At 43.6% G+C, this 20,445-nt stretch overlaps 1 protein-coding gene across 1 annotated transcript in view; it reads left to right on the forward strand.

Annotated features, from left to right (window-relative positions):
- Window positions 1-20,445, forward strand: part of PMPCB (peptidase, mitochondrial processing subunit beta) — a 47,362-nt gene that overhangs the window by 24,658 nt on the left and 2,259 nt on the right. The window contains exons 9-12 of the mRNA XM_068276226.1: window positions 7,113-7,273; window positions 10,440-10,525; window positions 13,087-13,175; window positions 16,700-16,775. Coding sequence (XP_068132327.1) covers window positions 7,113-7,273; window positions 10,440-10,525; window positions 13,087-13,175; window positions 16,700-16,775 — 412 coding nt within the window. The remainder of the gene's footprint in view (window positions 1-7,112; window positions 7,274-10,439; window positions 10,526-13,086; window positions 13,176-16,699; window positions 16,776-20,445) is intronic.

Here is a 20,445-nt window from a genome sequence, read left to right on the forward strand (position 1 = left end):
GGCTGCTTCCTGTCAAATCACGGCGGGGGGCTTCGTGAATAGCCTGCGGGCCGCCGATGGCGGCTCACAGGCTAAATGTAAACACAAGCGGAAATAATCCGCTTTGTTTACATTTGTACGGCGCTGCTGCGCAGCAGCGCCGTAAGGCAGTTCGGCGATCCCCGGCCAATCAGCGGCCGGGGATCGCCGCCATGTGACAGGGGACGTCCTGTCACTGGCTGCACAGGACGGACAGCGTCCTGTGCAGCCCGGATCACCGGGGAGGGGACAGGTAGGAGAGGGAGGGGGGAATTTTGCCGCGGAGGGGGGCTTTGAGGTGCCCCCCCCCCGCCAGCCACACGCAGGCAGAAGAGATCAGACCCCCCCTGCACATCATCCCCATAGGGGGGAAAAAAGGGGGGCAATCTGATCTCTCTGCCTGCACCCTGATCTGTGCTGGGGGCTGTAGAGCCCACCCAGCACAGATCACTAATAACCACGCTGGTCCTTAAGGGGGGGTAAAGGGTGGGTCATCAAGTGGTTAAACTGTGGTACTGATAAACCCCCTCTAGTCCTATCTGATTCTAGAACCTTACTTAAGACCCTAGGCCTCCCCCCTAGCCCAAACAAAACGAAGGATATCTTTCTGAAATTTATGTAGTAACTTACCCGGGATGGTGATTGGTAATGTTTCACATAGGTATAAGAATCTAGGAAGCAGATTCATTTTTACTGAATAGATTCTACCAATCCATGATATTGATTCCATCTATCCAGATCCTTACGGGCTTGTTCAAAAAAAAGGTATGAAGTTGAGATCAAAAAGTTTTTTTTTTTTATATGTGGCTGCTATTTGAACTCCTAAATATGTAATACTAACTGTCTTCCACTTAAAGGGGAACCCAGCTCTCAGATTTGTAAGTAGTGATTGCGGCATATTCAGAGGGAGAGCCTCTGTCTTGTCTGGATTAATTTTAAATCCTGAAAATCTTTCAAATTCTTGTATCACTTTAAGCACATTTGGAAGAGATATTATAGGAGAAGATAACGACAGGAGCACATCATCAGCAAACAATGATAGTTTGTACTCTTACGTTTTTTTTTTTTTTTAATGTTTAAAGTAAAATTTAAGTTATGCTTTACACTGTAAACCTTCATCTAAGTTGTAAATGATACTCCTTACCTGGAACGTACAGCTCTTCGCGTGTGGTCTCCAGGCTCCATGCCAGCCTCTACACATATGTACATGTCTGTTCATTTATAGCCTTAGGCAGGGTTCATGCTCATCATAGTTACATAGTTTTTTTTGGTTGAAAAAAGACATACGTCCATCGAGTTCAACCAGAGAACAAAGTACAACACCAGCCCGCTCCTTCACATATCCCTGTTGATCCAGAGGAAGGCGAAAAAACCCTTTCAAGGCATGGTCCAATTAGCCCCAAAAGGGAAAAAAATTCCTTCCCGACTCCAGATGGCAACCAGATAAAATCCCTGGATCAACATCATTAGGCATTACCTAGTAATTGTAGCCATGGATGTCTTTCAACGCAAGGAAAGCATCTAAGCCCCCTTTAAATGCAGGTATAGAGTTTGCCATAACGACTTCCTGTGGCAATGCATTCCACATCTTAATCACTCTTACTGTAAAGAACCCTTTCCTAAATAAATGGCTAAACTTTTTCCTCCATGCGCAGATCATGTCCTCTAGTCCTTTGAGAAGGCCTAGGGACAAAAAAGCTCATCCGCCAAGCTATTATATTGCCCTCTGATGTATTTATACATGTTAATTAGATCCCCTCTAAGGCGTCTTTTCTCTAGACTAAATAAACCCAGTTTATCTAACCTTTCTTGGAGAGATCTTCCATCCCCCGTCTCTATTTTGTTGCTCGTCTCTGCACCTGCTCTAAAACTGCAATATCTTTTTTGTAATGTGGTGCCCAGAACTGAATTCCATATTCCAGATGTGGCCTTACTAGAGAGTTAAACAGGGGCAATATTATGCTAGCATCTCGAGTTTTTATTTCCCTTTTAATGCATCCCAAAATTTTGTTGGCTTTAGCTGCAGCGGCTTGGCATTGAGTACGATTATTTAACTTGTCGATGAGTACTTCTAAGTCCTTCTTCAAGTTTGATGTCCGCAACTGTATCCCATTTATTTTGTATGGTGCTAGACCATTAGTACGTCCAAAATGCATGACTTTACACTTTTCAACATTGAATTTCATCTGCCATGTATGTGCCCATATAGCCATCATATCCAGATTCTGTTGCAATATGACACTATCTTTCTGAGAGTTGATGATTCTGCCCAATTTTGTATCATCTGCAAAAATAGCAACATTGCTCACTACTGCATCTACTAGGTCATTAATAAATAAAATAAAGAGCACTGGACCCAGTACAGACCCCTGTGGGACCCCACTGCTAACAGTCTCCCATTTTGAGTACGATCCATTGACCACAACTCTTTGTTTTCTGTCCATTAGCCAGTTCCCTATCCATGCACACAGACTCTTCCCCAGTCCCTGCATCCTCAACTTTTGCAGACAGAAAAGACTATGGAGAGCGTCTACTAGCAAATATCACAAAAGTTTATTGAATCAAAATGCAGTCACATAAAACTCCCTTATCCCCCCCTAAAATACACAGCCGTGTATAGCTAGATGTCAGCTGACCATACACACTGAACCACACATAGCAGCAAAGCAGTCATACTAAAACTATCTAGACAAACTTAGTGGATACTCCACAATGCAAATCTGACTTGAGTAATTGAATGCTTCAAATCCACAGCCCAGATGCTGCAATATACATCCTCTGTGATTCTTAATCTGCCACGCTGTAAGGCTGACTCAGTAAACTGACACTGTCCTCTTGAAGACTGTTTTTAGTCTATGATAGATATAAGGTGCGATTACACCGCTCACCAGGCATCCCCCTCAGTTCAATTGCAAAGTGTTGCTTTTCAGATAGGGCTGTCTTAGTAATACACAGTTCAAGGTGTAGGCACAGTTCCAATAGCAGATTATGCACACAGTTCCAATAGCATAATCTGCTATTGGAACTGTGCCTACACCTTGAACTGTGTATTACTAAGACAGCCCTATCTGAAAAGCAATACTTTGCAATTGAACTGAGGGGGATGCCTGGTGAGCGGTGTAATCGCACCTTATATCTATCATAGACTAAAAACAGTCTTCAAGAGGACAGTGTCAGTTTACTGAGTCAGCCTTACAGCGTGGCAGATTAAGAATCACAGAGGATGTATATTGCAGCATCTGGGCTGTGGATTTGAAGCATTCAATTACTCAAGTCAGATTTGCATTGTGGAGTATCCACTAAGTTTGTCTAGATAGTTTTAGTATGACTGCTATGCTGCTATGTGTGGTTCAGTGTGTATGGTCAGCTGACATCTAGCTATACACGGCTGTGTATTTTAGGGGGGGATAAGGGAGTTTTATGTGACTGCATTTTGATTCAATAAACTTTTGTGATATTTGCTAGTAGACGCTCTCCATAGTCTTTTCTGTCTTTGTCTTATCATATGGAAAGCGTCTCCCCTGATAAGGGTATCAGATACCTCTCTTGCGCTCCTCAATTAATGTTTATCCTCAACTTTTGCACCAGACTTTTGTGGGGAACAGTGTCGAAGGCCTTTGCAAAGTCCAAGTATATCACATCTACTGCATTCCCAATATCCACATTAGTGTTCACTACCCCATAAAAGCTGAGCATGTTAGTCAAACAGGACCTGTCTTTAGTAAACCCATGTTGATGCTGAGAAATAAGATTTTCTACTATGAAGACATGTATAGTATCTCTTAGTAACCCCTCAAATAGTTTGCATACAGGTCTATAATTTCCTGGATCAGATTTTTTGCCCTTCTTAACCACTTAAGGACCACAGTCTTTTCGCCCCTTAAGGACCCAGAGCCTTTTTTTCCATTCAGACCACTGCAGCTTTCATGGTTTATTGCTCGGTCATACAACCTACTATCTAAATGAATTTTACCTCCTTTTCTTGTCACTAATACAGCTTTCTATTGGGGCCATTTGATTGCTGCTGCGAGTTTTAGTTTTTGTTATATTCATCAAAAAAGACATGAATTTTGTCAAAAAAATGATTTTTTTTTTACTTTCTGTGCTGACATTTTTCAAATAAAGTAAAATTTCTGTATACATTTTTGTCCAAATTTATTGTGCTACGTCTTTGATAAAAAAAAAAAAAACATTCAGTGTATATTTATTGGTTTGGGTAAAAGTTATAGCGTTTACAAACTATGGTGCCAAAAGTGAATTTTCCCATTTTGAAGCATCTCTGACTTTTCTGAGCACCTGTCAGGTTTCATGAGGTGCTAAAATTCCAGGATAGTATAAATACCCCCCAAATGACCCCATTTTGGAAAGAAGACATCCCAAAGTATTCACTGAGAGGCATGGTGAGTTTATAGAATTTATTTTTTGTCACAAGTTAGCGGAAAATGACACTTTGAGACAATAAAAAAAAAAGTGTTTCCATTTCTGCTAACTTATGACCAAAAAAAAATGAAATCTGCCACGGACTCACCATGCCCCTCTCTGAATACCTTGAAGTGTCTACTTTCCAAAATGGGGTCATTAGTGGGGTGTGTTTACTGTCCTGGCATTTTGAAGGGTGCTAAATTGTAAGCACCCCTGTAAAGCCTAAAGGTGCTCATTGGACTTTGGGCCCCTTAGCGCAGTTGGGCTGAAAAAAAATTGCCACACATGTGGTATTGCCGCACTCAGGAGAAGTAGTATAATGTGTTTTGGGGTGTATTTTTACACATACCCATGCTGGGTGGGAGAAATATCTCTGTAAATAACAATGTTTTGATTTTTTTTTTTACACACAATTGTCCATTTACAGAGAGATTTCTCCCACCCAGCATGGGTATGTGTAAAAAATACACCCCAAAACACATTATACTACTTCTGAGTACAGGGATACCACATGCTTGGCACTTTTTTGCACCCTAACTGCGCTAAGGGGCCCAAAGTCCAATAAGTACCTTTAGGATTTCACAGGTCATTTTGAGACATTTGGTTTCAAGACTACTCCTCACGGTTTAGGGCCCCTAAAATGCCAGGACAGTATAGGAACCCCACAAATGACCCCATTTTAGAAAGAAGACACCGCAAGGTATTCCGTTAGGAGTATGGTGAGTTCATAGAAGATTTTATTTTTTGTCACAAGTTAGCGGAAAATGACACTTTGTGAAAAAAAAAAACAATAAAAATCAATTTACGTTAACTTGTGACAAAAAGTAAAATATTCTGAACGGCCGGCGGGTTACTGCGCAAGGGGGGCGGAGCCTGTTGCCGGGGGCTGATCGCATCACGAATGACGCGATCGCCGCATAACCACACCCACCGCCGCCGGGCGTATTGCGGTCGTTTGTGCCCAGCCCTTGCCGCCGCCCATCGGCTGTGGGCGGTCGGCAAGTGGTTAAATAATGGGAAAACGTGGGCTGTACGCCAATCCACTGGGAAAGAGAGTCGCAAAAGATAAGATAAAGGGGTTTATCTATAACTGAACTTAATTCCCTTAGGACCCGAGGATGCATGCCACATTATCATTGTAAAACATTTTCCCACGTGCATTTTCACTTTAAAATTCCCCAAATACTTTTATTTAGTTTTTTTACCGCAGGTAATGAAAGTCAATGGGAATTTTGCATGTGTAAGTTTTTACCAGAAGTGCTGTCAGGCCTTGTATAAAATAGGTGAACCAATTGTGGAGAATACTAAACTCAATTAAGTGTCATTTCTCCCAGAGTAGGTTAGAAGGGCTCTCTAGCCACTGATATACCATTAGTAATGTGTATTTATATCACAGATCTCTCCAATGAAATAACTAGAGTCTTAGACAAAAATCCTTTTATATAAAAATGTATTCTTGTAGTTATATACTGTACAAAGAATATACAAGTGTTCGTGTTAGAAAAAATATTAAAATAACAAACCACTAACCTCTTTGGTTAGCTGAAGTACATGAAATTAAAATTATACTTTACCAAACTTTCATATCTGGGGGCCTTGAGATAAAAAAATCTCATTCTCTAAGCCCTAGGTTCTCAACGTGTGGTACGCGTACCCCAGGGGGTACTTCGGATGGTTCCAGGGGGTACTCAGGATTGATATACTTAACCAAGCATAACAAATTTAGAGTTTTAGAATATGATAAATCTTATATAGACAACACCAAATTAGTATTTTAGCTAAGTAAAAGTAATAGTACATGCTTGGAAATTGTTTAGAACCAATCATCATGTACTATAATTAAATATATATTTGTCAAGGGGTACTTGTGGTAATGTTTACTATGCTAGGGGGTACTTGGTGAGTACAGGGTTTTAAAAGGGGTACATACTAATAAAATGTTGAGAAACACTGCTCTAAGCCATACCAGATCGGATGTCTCTGCCAACAGAGCTCCTTCTAGCCTATATTTATATCCTTTCATTGTACGTGACTCTCACCATCAGAATTTTTTTTTTACTTCTCAGTGACCTTTGACCTTCTGTCTCATTTGAGTCTAGACCATATAGCCCTTATATGTCACCTTGGTCACCAGGAGATTTTAGTCTAGACAAAATAAGTAGACACCCATCTATAACCTCTAGGTTACCAGATTCATTGCCTAGACCACACAGGGAGGCACTTCCTTTCTGACAGCGCAGTTCTTCATTGACTAATCAGATGTGCGGCAAACATTTTTTCGCTCATTCACAAAAGCAAACAAATTCTTAGTATGAACCCTGCCATACTAGTGCCTTACTGTATGTGCACAAGTTCACTAGTAGGCCCATTAGGTCTGCATACAAACTTGCCTATACACAATGGTTCTCCATTGTGGTTGGTTACAAATAAGCATCACTGTGTGCAGTTGATTGTTAATATATTTATTGTACGCAAACCTCCTTCTTTCCCTGTCTCATAGGGCTTAAGCCTGAAACTTTTCATACATTTTGTTTTTTAAAATAATAGAATTACCCAATACTGCCTGCTAACTTTAATATATAAAGTCAGAATTATAGCTTTAAGAAAATGATGGTGCTTTCTGACGTGGCTGCTTGTGTTAATATATCATGTTTTATGTCTCGATTGTGCAGAATCTGTCCAGTAAACTTGCACAGATCACCTGTCATGGAAACTTGTGCCACAGCTTCCAGTCCTTCAATACGTGTTACACAGATACTGGCCTCTGGGGCTTGTACATGGTTTGTGAACCAAACACAGTGGAAGACATGATGCATTTTGTGCAAAGAGAATGGTAAGTGGTCAGGCTTCACAGAATGAGCATGAGTCAATGTATATTAAGTGAAATGAATGGTGTTTTTTCAGGGATCTGAAAACCCAATGCTGAGATCTCAGATTTTATTGCTCAAGCGCCAAACCATCCAATGGTTTCTCGTATACTGCATATATTTCAGTAGAGAGTTTTCTGTGCTCTCAAGCTTCACCTACAATATTACAAGGGAAACCAATATTGTCGGTTGGATTTATCATTTTATTTCTAGGGAATGTGCCCAGGATGAAAGCCCAGGAACCATTTTGAGCAGGTTTAATCTGTGTAGTTCGAGTGATAAGGAGCCAGTAGTGGTGCCAACCAGGTCAACTGGACTGTTAACACAACATAAGAGGTTGCACATTTCTGCATATATGTATGAAAAATATAGCCTATACCCAAAAAATGAGCAGTAAGAGAATGTTTTGATGAAGTGGAATATAATCATTGATCGCTGTAAGGAAGATTTGCTTAGAAACCTTCCGACTGCCACAAGCTGTGAGTGAATGTACTTAAAGTGGATCCGAGATGAACTTTTACTCATTGCATAATTGTGTCCCTTTCCTATAGTTTATAGGGCATTCCTCAAGCCAAATACTTTTTTGTTTTTGTTTTAATACTTTAATTCCTTATAAACTAAAAAAGCCTTGCCCACAGCCCTCAGAGTGCCAAGGCATTTTCACACAATAGCAAGGGCTTACAGGAGCTCAGTCTGGGCAGGAGGAGGGGGAGGTGTTACTAGCCATTGATTTCAAAGGCAGAGGGGAGGAGGAGAGGGGGCTGAATTTACACACAAGAAAGCTGATAGCATCTCCAGCCCTTAGCCTGTGACAATATGACAAAAATAACATGGCTGCCCTCATTGTATCACAGGAATAAATAATCATACACTTTTTAAACTTTTGCAGCTAGATATGTTGTGTAAACTATCTAAACTTTAGATAAGATATAGACAAGTTATTTGTTATAGTTAGTTTTTCATCGGATCCGCTTTAAGGCTTATACTCATCATGCAATATTCCAAGCAGATCAACCAGAAGTTTCCATTTGATTTCCAGCATGTCTAGGGGATATTTTTTTTTTTTTTGTGTGCAGTACTGATCTCAAAATCGATCCCTTTCTCAAAGAGGCAGGTTGCTTGTGCGAGAAATAATCGAAACATTGCATGGTGTGTGTATAAGCCTTTAGAATACACGTGTCAAATCAACCCCAGATGGATTTTGTGCCCCTGCAGAGATATAAGGAACCCAGGGTCCTTCTATTTGCAAACTCTTCCCTATTGCCAGCAAGTCTGTATACAGGAGTGCAATGGCTGCTAATAGCTTTCCTTGCTTGCACTTCACCTTCTCCATTACTGGGTTTCTGAGCATTAATTTTTCATCGTGTTATCTGCTTCTTAGCATGTCTATGCCCAGATCAGAATGGACATGCAGGTAGGCAATCAAATTGGTTAGTAATGTTTAGAAATCCACTGGTGAGGATTGTATGGCAAGAGAAATGTAGCAGCAGCTACAACACTGCTGTATAAGGCATACACACTGCTGGTAATGAGAGAGTGTGTAATTGAGAGACAGGAGGTCTCAGATCTTTGTACAGTAGCAAAATCTGGAATGTAACAGCATTGTAATGGACTGGGACAATTTGAATTTGATGTACCATGTTGATATTCAATAAAAAATGTCCTTTGTGTGTACATTGATTTCTTTAAATGGTCTCACTCAATGATTAAGATACACTTTATATAAAGTGTAATCTTGATGATAACTCTTTTGCTAATGTGTTTTAAAGGAAACCAGAGACCAAAAATAATCAAAGATTTATACATACCTGGGGCTTTCTCTAGCCCCATGCGCACGGATCGCTCCCACCCTGCAGTCCTCCACTGCCTGCAGCTCCGGTATCTACTCCCGTTACTTCGGCCAGTCTGAGCAAGAGGAAGTGTGCTCTCTACGTATCTCTCCAGTGACGTGGGAGCGATCTGTGCGCATGGTGCTGGAGGAAGCCCCAGGTATATATCAATCTTTGATTATTTTTGGTCTCTGGTACACTTTCAGTGTTCTCCCCAGAATTTTTTTCCAGCCGGGTGGCATGAAAAAGTAGCCGGGTGGCATGAAAAAGTAGCCGGGTGGGTTGAGATGAAAATGCAGGGCAACTCTGCTTACAGCACAGGAGGAGGTGAGCCGATGACAGCCGGGATGGTCACCAAATCTAGCCGGGTGGAGCACCCGGCTAAAAGAGCCTGGGGAGAACACTGACTTTATAAACTTCTTATCATTCCAAATGTTTCCCCCAAGTTAGTACAGTACTTCCTGGTACTAAGAGAGCACTCAGTAGATGAATGTGCCAAATAAGTAAGCAAAGCATTTCCCATGGATTTGGAAGATTCTAGCAGGAACGGGATGAAATAAGGCAGCTGTAGCAGCGCTGCACTTGTATATGTATGGTAAGCTGCCTGCTCTGTGTGAACAGTGGAAAATTTTGCAGTGCAAAATCCATTATAAGAATAAAAAGTTGGGCAATGTAGTCAACAGGATAGTCACTGAGATGCATATAATTGAGTTATGACGCATATTTTATGGTACATTATTGCAACTTTATGAGTTGGGATATGCCATCGCTGTAGTGTATTCAGTAAAGATCTCTTGTGGCATTGTGTCAAACTTTGATGCCAATCCTCTCAAGCACATGTACCAATGCATTCAAGGCTTCTGGTGAGCACACAGCGTCCTGGGGTGAGTCTTATATAGTGTGCTTCACAGAGTTGCTAACTGATGTGTATGCAGTGTTCACACTTGGAAGTCTCAGAGGTAGTTGAGGTGAATGGAAATTCACAGCTTTATGGCACAAAGTAGTTTTTTTTGTTTGTTTTTTAATTTACAATGAACTAATGGCTTATACAGACTGGTTTCTGGTATCACTTTATAATTTAGTCAAATTCCACTTTAGGCAACTTCGATTAGAAATGTTGAAAACACTGATAGGTTCCCTTAAAGTCTAACATATCTGTTAAATATTGCAGCTGTACAAGTGTTGGGTGGTAGAATATTGGAATGTGATATGGTCATTTTGACAGTCAAATCCACCTGGAATATTTTTGGTTGCTGGCACAAAATGTATACACTGCATTTCTAATATATTTATCTTTTGTCAGGATCAGACTCTGCACTAGTGTTACAGAAAGTGAAGTTGCACGTGCCAAGAATCTTTTGAAGACAAACATGTTGCTTCAGTTGGATGGTAAATTAATTTTGTCTTAATTATAATACTTAAAAAAACAGCACCAAACAAGTTAAGGTCTGATTGATGTAAAACCTAACTTGGTCACAGTCATGCATGGCCAACAAAACACAACATGTTAACTGGAGGTTATGTCCGACACAGCTCAGCTCCATAAAGGCTAAAACCCCATTGACACTTAAAAGCGCAAGGGAGTGTTTTTTTCGCGATTACACGCGGAAAAAATCACTGGACACTGCAGGGATTTTTCTGCGATCGTGTTTAGTGCTTCTATAGCACTGAAACGCAATCGCCTGAAAATGGTGCAGGCTACGCGTTTGGTGATTTGCGTTAATCGCCGGCCATTAATGCAAATCGCCTAAGTAAGAACGGGCCCATAGGGTTTTATAGCACTAGCGCTTGAGCGTGTTGCCGAAATCGCCTGCAAAACGCTGTAGTGTGAATGGGGCCAAACTGCTAGCTGTTACTTTTCTGTAGTAGAATACCTGGAAACAATTTGATGTTACACCAGTCTTTTCCCCAGTTCCATTTTGCCAGCTGATTTTCCTGACCATCCAGCTGTGAGGCTACAAAGCTCAGTAATAGTGCACGATTCAGGGCGTGCTTCCACTTGAGCGGAAACCGTCGCGAATCCGCAGTTTCCCCGCAGGCGAATAGTGCGGTGAAACTCTGCCATAGGGTGCAATGGTAACGCCGGGCGAATCGCTACCGCTAGCGATTTGGCCAGCTTTTCCATCCGAATCTGTGCCGGAGGCTGCGGATCCCATAGCCGATGGGATTTGTGTGCTTTCCCCGCAGACCCGGAAGAGCTGGCTCGCGTCTCACAGACGCGCGCCGCTCTAGTGGAATCGCACCCTCAGAGTTTCCTAGGATAAGCCACCAGACAACCATGTAGCGCAGTGAACCCTGTGTGCCATCTTGGTGCCCAGTCTTTTGGTAGTGATTGAGGTGAAAGTGGTAATTTACTGTTACTTTCACAGCAATTGCAGTGTATTCCTTAATCTCTGTCAGCACTTGGGTGGTCCCCCTATTCCTGTGAGCTGTCATACTGCAGTTCCCAATTGCTCAACACTCAGAATTTGTCTATGGTAAGTACTACAAAGATTAGAAAGCTTTGAGACATTCAGGAATGCTGGGACTGGGTTACAATACAAGGGTACTTGAATGTTGGTGAATACAAGCACACCTGAACTGGGGGAAGTTGATTTTTACTTACCTGGGGCTTTTTCCAGCCTAGTTTTCAAGGCCTTTCACTGTCTCGGACCTGTCATGGCTGCTCGCTATGGCAATACAAGTCTTTATGAACAGCGCATGTTCAGAATCTTCCTGGCTATGGAAGCACAATCGAAGAGGCACACGGGCAGTACAGAACATGTGCTGTAGCAGACCCAGATGGGTTGGCGACTTTAACCACTTGCCGACCGCGCACTCATAACGTGCGTCGGCAAAGTGGCAGCTGCAGGACCAGCGACGCAGATCTGCGTCGCCGGCTGCAGGCTAATTAATCAGGAAACAGCCGCTCCCGCGAGCAGGTGCTTCCTGTCAATTCACGGCGGGGGGCTCCGTGAATAGCCTGCAGGCCACCGATCGCGGCTCGCAGGCTAAATGTAAACACAAGCGGAAATAATCCGCTTTGTTTACATTTGTACAACGCTGCTAACAGTAGCAGCGTTGTACTAGATCAGCGATCCCCAGCCAATCAGCGGCCGGGGATCGCTGTCACATGACAGCCAGGAGCTTGTTAGAGGCTGCACAGTACAGATCCATTCCTGTGCAGCCTCCGATCTCTGGGGGGGGGGGAGAGAGAGGGGGAATCCTGCGGTGGAGGGGGCTTTAAGGTGCCCCCCCCCCCTCCAGGCAGGAGCGATCAGACACCACCCCCCCTCCCCCCAGCACATCATCCCCCTAGTGGGGAAAAAGGGGGGCGATCTGGTCGCTCTGCCTGGTGTTTGATCTGTGCTGGGGGCTGTAAAGCCCACCCAGCACAGATCAGCAAAATCAGCGCTGGTCCTTAAGGGGGGGGGGGTAAAGGGTGGGTCATCAAGTGGTTAAGGTGATAGAGGTACAAGGTTTGAGACTCGGAGAATACTGACAGGACCCAAACGCTATGGGGAGCTGGAAGAAGCCCCGGGTAAGTAAAATACAATTTATTCATTTTTTTCACCTCCAGTTCAGGTGTGCTTTTAAGAGCACTAGAAAACTGTAGCGCAATATATCGGAAGCACAAAAATAATTTACTACATAAGTAAGGGCACTAGAACTTAGGAACACTAACCTGATGTATCTGCCTACTATAGGTTATACCTACATTTTTTTCCCCTAGCCAGCTAGTATAATAGTCTTGGAAGAAGACTACCATTTACATAGATTTTATTACTATCTAATGTTTTCTAGCTTGGTTTACTTGTCCTGCTAAATCACTGTTCTAGTTTTCATGTATTCCTGTATCGATTATTGCTGTATGTCACCCCTAAATATTGTTTGTAATCTTAACTCCGGTGATGTGTAATATCTTGGCGCTTTATAAATACAATAAATCTTTTTTTTTTTTTTTTCTAAAGGAACAACTCCGATCTGTGAAGATATAGGCAGGCAGATGTTATGTTATAACCGAAGAATACCATTACCTGAATTAGAAGCTAGAATAGATGTAAGTTGTCTTTATTTACTTTATCAATATTTTTGCTGCTCTGACATGCATTTCATACAATATAAATATAACTATGTACTAACATACAGTAGCTCCTGTTATTACACATATACCTGAACTCTACAAAAAAAAAAAATCTAGAGGGCAAGGAATGCCTTCTCTGCAGTCCTACCTATCAAGCTGTGACTAAATGTTTCAGTCACAGCTTAAAGTGAATGTTTACCCCTTAAAAAATAAGTCAGATGCTCACCTAAGGAGAGGGAAGGCTCGGTCCTAATTAGCCTTCTCTCTCCTCTCCCGGTGCCCGGTCCTGCGCAGAATCCCCCGTAGCAGTATTCGACCAGTTCGGTCAAATACTGCCACTTCCGCAGCCGAAGGGAGCTATCGGAAGCCTTCAGGAGCACTCGGGCTCCTGAAGACGGGCCGCTCCATACTACACATGCGCGAGCGCCCTCTATGACACACTCCCGCGTGCGTAGTATGGAGCGGCCCGTCTTCGGAAGCCCGAGTGCTCCCGAAGACCTCCGAAGTCCCTGCGGCGGTGGATGCGAACGGGGGAGCCAGAGCAGCACCGTGGGCACCGGGAGAGGAGAGGGAAGGCTCATTAGGACCGAGCCTTCCCTCTCCTTAGGTGAGTATCTGCCTTTTTTTTTTTTAATGTGGTAACCATTGGCTTTAAATAATACAGATATTGTTAAATACTGATCAGTTTGCATATCCGTTTTTGTTAAATGCACTAGCATTTGCCCATCCTACAATACCACCTCTATTTCTGGTGCCTTTTCTTTTGGTCTAGCTGCTAAATACCAACATCTGTGTACCAGAGACAGTACTGCAGCTAAAACCACTGTGAACAGAAGTGGTGCTAAATCCTGACTCCATAGCACTAGTGCTGTGATCATGCTTTAGGCCCCATACACACATCAGACCATAGTCTTTTGAAAATGAAAGATCAGACCAATCTTACCACCCTTCAGGTAGTATGAGAGCCATACTCTACACAGTCTTTTCTATGGAGCTGAACTCCCCATCAGACAGAAATCTTTGCAAGATGCTGTACAGACACAAAAGATCAGTATCTGCAAAAGATCTGTTCCTGCCAAAAATCCATTCCTGCAAATTGCAATGAAAGTCTATGAGATCTGCAGATCATCATACACACGATTTAACTGACATTCATCTGCAGATCAAGAAGTCATCTGCAGATCTGAAAATCCATCCCGGTGGATCTGATCTGCAGATGAATGTCAGTTAAATCATGTGTGTACGATGATCTGCAGATCTCATAGACTATCATTGCAATTTGCAGGGTTGGATTTTTGGCAGGAACAGATCTTTTGCAGCTACAGATCTTTTGTGTCTGTACAGCATCTGTGTGTGCAGCATCTTGCAAAGATTTTTTTTCTGATGTGGAGTTCAGCTCCATAGAAAAAACTGTGTAGAGTATGGCTCTCATACTACAGGAAGGGTGGTAAGATTGGTCTGTGATCTTTCATTTTCAAAAGACTATGGTCTGATGTGTGTATGTGGCCTTGCTCTCCTTAAGGAAGAGAACAGATATGACTGCTAAAGAATGTATAACAGCTGAGAATTATACACATCTGGTTTATCATCTAATTCACCATTTTCTTTAATGTTGACATTTTAGCATATTGCTTTACAATTCATTGTCACTTAAAGAAACTCTAACAAAATTTTGAGCCTTATTTCTTCTATCCTATAAGTTCCTATAGCTGTTCTAATGTGCTCTGTCTTACTGCAGCCGCTCCTAGTTGCACAGTGGCTGTGTTATCTCTGTTACATGATCTAATCTTCTCTCCTCTGTCGGGCTCAGGCAGTCAGGCTGGAATGTGCTGTGCTGCTTGTGATGGGATAGAAGCTATACACACCCTCTCCAGGCTCCCTGCACACTCTGTATGACTCACACACTGAGCTACTCTTAGCCTATAACTTGCTATGTCTTTTGTTTGTAAACACTGCATAAAAATGGCAATTATAAGCCAGGATTGCAGCAGGGAGTGGCAGAAACAGCACAGAGGGGCCCAGGAGAACATAATGAATAGAATGGTATGCTTTTTATTGTAAGAATTTTACAGTAAAGATTCTCTTTAAAGAGAATCTGTATTCACAAAATGAAGTATAAACAAACATCCCTGCCTGTTTAGGGTCATCTCCTAGCCCCCTCTGTAATATTTTTGCTGCTCTCTGCTGCAATAAAGAGGGTAAAAAATGTTTTATAAACTGTTTTGTAAACAGAAAAGATGGCCACCAAAACAGGAAGTACATCAGCAGAGCAGTGAACTCAGTTAATACACAGTGAGTACATAGAGAATTCAGTGAGTTACACATTGAATTCAGTCTCCAGAGGTTATGTGCAAGTTTTGAAAGAGCTCTGTGTCAATGAAGCATGACTAGCTGTGTCTTTACAGCCTGTAGTCTCCGGTCTGCACTCGTGTCAGCCTGACAGGCAGCTTCCTCATCAGCCAGCTATTCTTTGTTCAGTTTATCAGTCTGTGTTTATCAAGGTCCGTACACACGCCGGACTTTAGGCAACGACGGGTCCGTCGTTGCCTCCCGCTGGGTGGGCGTGCCAGCGACAGTCCGGCGTGTGTACGCTCTGTCGTCAGACTGATACGGCTGTTTCTGAGCGATCCGCCGGGCGGATCGCTCAGGAACAGCCGTATCAGTCTGACGACAGAGCGTACACACGCCGGACTGTCGCTGGCACGCCCACCCAGCGGGAGGCAACGACTGACCCGTCGTTGCCTAAAGTCCGGCGTGTGTACGGACCTATAGCCTCACAGATAGCAGACAAGTTGACAGTGAGAGCAGGGACATTGTCTGTAAGGAATAATCATCACAGGAGCACTGGAGGGGTGTGGAAGGGGTTAACTTGTTCACATTACTGAAGAGTTGGCAGCCTTCCAGACACAGCCGACAAGTCCGACAGGGGAAAGATAAGTTGATTTATTACAAAGACCGTCCAAGTAGAAAGTGCTGCAGTAAGCCAGAGCACAATGGAACAGCCTTAGGAACTTGTAGAATATGAGAAATACTGCTAAAATTTTTGTTACGGAGTCTCTTTAAAGAGAAACTCTGACCAAGAATTTAACTTTATCCCAATCAGTAGCTGATACCCCTTTTACATGAGAAATCTATTCCTTTTCACAAACAGACCATCAGGGGGCGCTGTATGACTGATTGTGGTGAAAACCCTCCCACAAGAAGCTCTGAGGACTGTGGTACTCCTGGCAGTTTCCTGTCTGTGAACCTTGTTGCATTGTGGGAAATAGCTGTTTACAGCTGTTTCTAACTGCCAAAAAAGCATGCAGCAGCTACATCACCTGCCAACAGTAAAAATGTCACCATGTAATAAATGTCAGAATGTAAATCGGGGATTTAAAAGATTTTAAAATGGGTAAACACCGACTAAATCATTTATACATAATTATTGTAAAAATGAAGCACTTTTATTACATTTTCACTGGAGTTCCTCCTTTAACACTGCTTACCTTTCTTTTCAGCTGATTGATGCCCAGACTATAAGAGACGTATGCACAAAATATATTTATAATAAGAATCCAGCAATTGCTGCTGTAGGTAAGTATATCTGTGTCAGCAAATGTAGGTGCAATTCCCTCTCAAACAATCTGTATGTGACTTTTTCATAACTAAACGTAAATTTGGGTTTATGAAAAAAAACAAGGCAGCTATTCTGACAGCTACGGTACTTTCACTTCTGTTAATAAATACCCACCCAACATTGTTGCCTGCCACAACATTTTCTGGGTTTGTCCAGCAAGACATGGCCCATTGTGTGGTGCCAATGGTGGTGGGTACAGTATATGTAATTCTGCCATTTTTGCCATTCCCTTCAGGATTGCTGTAAAGCAGAACTTAATGTAACACACAAATGCTTGCTACCAGTTCAGGCATTTTCCTACCTCTATCTGGCCAGCAGGTGCCAGTCAGCCAATCAGGTGCACTGTCATACACCCTTTGCCTGCCATACCGATCTAGCAGGATCTGCACAAATTAGCATTCAGGTGGGAGGCTTGGTTGGACGTAATCGATTACATCTTTTACAGGGACTGCCGCGTGTAGACATCTCCCACACAGTCCCCCCCCTAACCACTCACCTGTCAACCGCATCCTGGTAGCTGCAAAAACAGAAATTTAAAGTCACAAACACTAGTTCGCACGACAGCCGGGGGCCCCAGCCTCTCTCACTTGCTAAGGCCCCCAAACCACCATGCAATACCCAGAGGGAAATGTGGGCGAGCCCTGGCTCTCTCACCTCCAGGGACTTCACCCCCAGGGTCAGGGGGTAAAACCCCTCAGTGGTGAAGTATTAATGTTTGTAAAATGATTGTTTTGTAATTATGGTCAAAACTACTGGAAACCTTATTTACAACAGACAATCACTAGTACCTAGTACAGTGGTTGGTAGGGAAAAGGGACCTTGTTAGACTTACTTGTAGACTGCATTTCTACCATTCCTCCAGGATAGCAGTAACATGAGAACCCTCGCACCTCCCACAATGAAACACAGGCTAAGCATACATAACCTTAATTAGCAACTGTAAAAGACCATACCTCTCTGATACCTCATCAGTAGTATTAGAGTACCAGCCTCACAGTTTACATATTGTATGCAGTTTTAAGCTCACGCTGCATTACCACTTGAATTTTATTGGCAACACACCTAATTAAAGGGGTGGGAATACAGAGGTTTTCCTGGTAAGTCTAAAGGGGCCCATACACCTAACTATTTTCCTGCCGATGTACAGCAGATTCGATCACTGATCGAATCTGCTGTGAAATCGTCACACAAACGCTGATAGAACGATCGACTTCCGTCCGAAATCAATCGTTCCCATTGATCCATCCGTGCGGAAGATTTTTCTCGATCGCCGGCAGGTCGGGAGTGCGTCGATAGCGGCGTTCGAATGCCTGACTCAATACAGCAGAGATGCATTACCTGTTCCGGCCAGCGTGACTCCCCCTGTCTCCGCCGTCTTCTTCTCTGCTCCATGGCTGCAGCTTCACTGAACTTCCTGTCCCGGCAGGAAGTTTAAACAGAGCGCCCTCTACTGTTCAAACTTCCCCCGGACAGGAAGGCAGTGGCAGCTTCACAGATTGTGATTGGTTTCATGCTGAAATCGATTCACAATCTGCGTGCAGTAAAGGCAGCCATACGATCCCTCTCTGATCAGAATCTATCAGAGAGGGATCTATCTGTTTTTCGAATCTGATCAAATCTGAGCAAATCGACCAGTGTATGGCTACCTTAACTGGGATTTTCTCCCACATCCTCCAGGTTGGCAGTAACAGAAGAGACCACAGAGTAGTAGTAGTCTTACCTCTATAACCGACTGTAGGACCATCCTTCCGAATGACATCCTGTTTGGATGGCAGATCAATTCTGTAGCTTTCTGATAAACATTGTAGGGTTAGCCCAGGTGGCTGTCCTGCAAATCTGATTCACTGACTCTTCTGCTCTTTCTGCCCATGTGGCTAGAAATCTTGTAGAATGAGTAGTTATCTGTACAGGTGCAGGGACATTTGCAATGTCATATGCTTGCACGATTTTATTCTGTGATACATCGAGATTGTGGATTTAGTTGCTCTTTTTACTAGTAAGCGATACCAAAATATTATTGGTACGTTTCTATTCTTTAGATCTCTACAGGTATATAAGTACTGCCCTTCTAACATCTAATAGACAAAAGAATCTTTCCCACAAAAGGAAGGTAGAATAACTGTCTCCTATGGACGTGGGAATTAACGTTAGGGATATAGTTTGGGTAAGGTAAGATTGTCATTTATAGATTTTTTAAAGGATAACTGTAACGAGAGGTATATGGAGGATGGCATATTTCCTTTTAAGCAATACTAGTTGCTAGGCAGTCCTGCTGATCCTTCTTTCTCTAATACTTGTAGTGATATTCTATGAACAAGCATGCAGCATATCAGGTGTTTGACATTCTCAGATCTGACAAGATTAGGCACGTGCTTGTTTCTGGTGTTAGTCAAACACTACTGCTGCCAAATAGAACAGAGCTGCCAGGTACTGGTATTGTTTAAAAGGAAATATGGCAGCCTCCATATCCTTCTCGCTACAGTTGTACTTTAAAGGGCTACTTAAGCAGAAAAAAAGGCAGTTTAACTTACCTGGGGCTTCTTGCATCCCCTGGAGTCATCCTGTGTCTGTGCTGTCGTTAAAAAGAACCCGAGGCGGGGTTTTTCCGTCGCAATCCATATACAGAGGCTGGGTCTGTCTACGGAGCCCAGCCTCTTAGTTTCCCCCCAAAGCCCCCCCCCCCCCCCCGTCAGACCCCATAAAACACAGCCGCAGCCGGCTGTGTTTATCATACTATTGTCAGTCTCGCCGCTCCCCTGCCTCCTGAATCGCTCCGGTCCCCGGCCACGTCCCTTCCCTCGCTGCTGATTGGAGGGAAGGGACACGGGCAGGGACCGGAGCGATTCAGGAGGCGGGGGAGCGGCCGAGACTGACAGTAGTGAAGTAAACACAGCCACATATCGTGGCTGTGATTTATGGGGTCTGACGGCGTGCGAGGGGGGGGGGGGGGGTTTGGAGGGAATTAACTAGCAACAGAGGTTGGGCTCTATAGACAGACCCAGCCTCTGTGTATGGATTTGATGGAAAAACCCTGCCTCGGGTTATCTTTAAAGGGAACCAGAGATCGTGTAAAGAAAAGTTATACATACCTGGGGCTTCCTCCAGTCCCATACGCGCTGATCGATCCCACGCCGCTGCCCGCAACTACGAGAACGGGCTCTTGTCGCTGACGTCATCGGAGCTGGGCTACGCAGAAGTGGTGTGCCCTCTACGTATCTCTCCATACAGTGCCGCAGAGATACGCAAAGAGCGCACCTCTGCTACGCTAGACTGGCGGCAGAGTGGGGTCCCGGTTCTCATAGCTGCGGGTAGCGCTGGACGGCGGCGTGGGATTGATCAGCGCTTATGGGGCTGGAGGAAGCCCCAGGTATGTATAACTTCTTTACAGGATCTCAGGTTCTCTTTAGAGACCCTCCAGCGAGCAGCGGCAATCCCTTCAAAGCTGGCCAGCCGAAGGCTGCTGCACATGCACTGCCACGAGCTGCGCACACCGATTGCGCTCTTGATGCCAGGAGTGTTCTGATCATGTGCTGTACCAATTTTCCCATATAGCGCAGAACACTGCTGTGCACAGGGATGCGGAAAGAGGTACGTGGCCGGCTAGCTTTGAGGGGGGTTGCTGCTGCA

This window comes from Hyperolius riggenbachi, chromosome 3, assembly GCF_040937935.1.
Source record: "Hyperolius riggenbachi isolate aHypRig1 chromosome 3, aHypRig1.pri, whole genome shotgun sequence".
Classification (NCBI taxonomy): Eukaryota; Metazoa; Chordata; class Amphibia; order Anura; family Hyperoliidae; genus Hyperolius; species Hyperolius riggenbachi.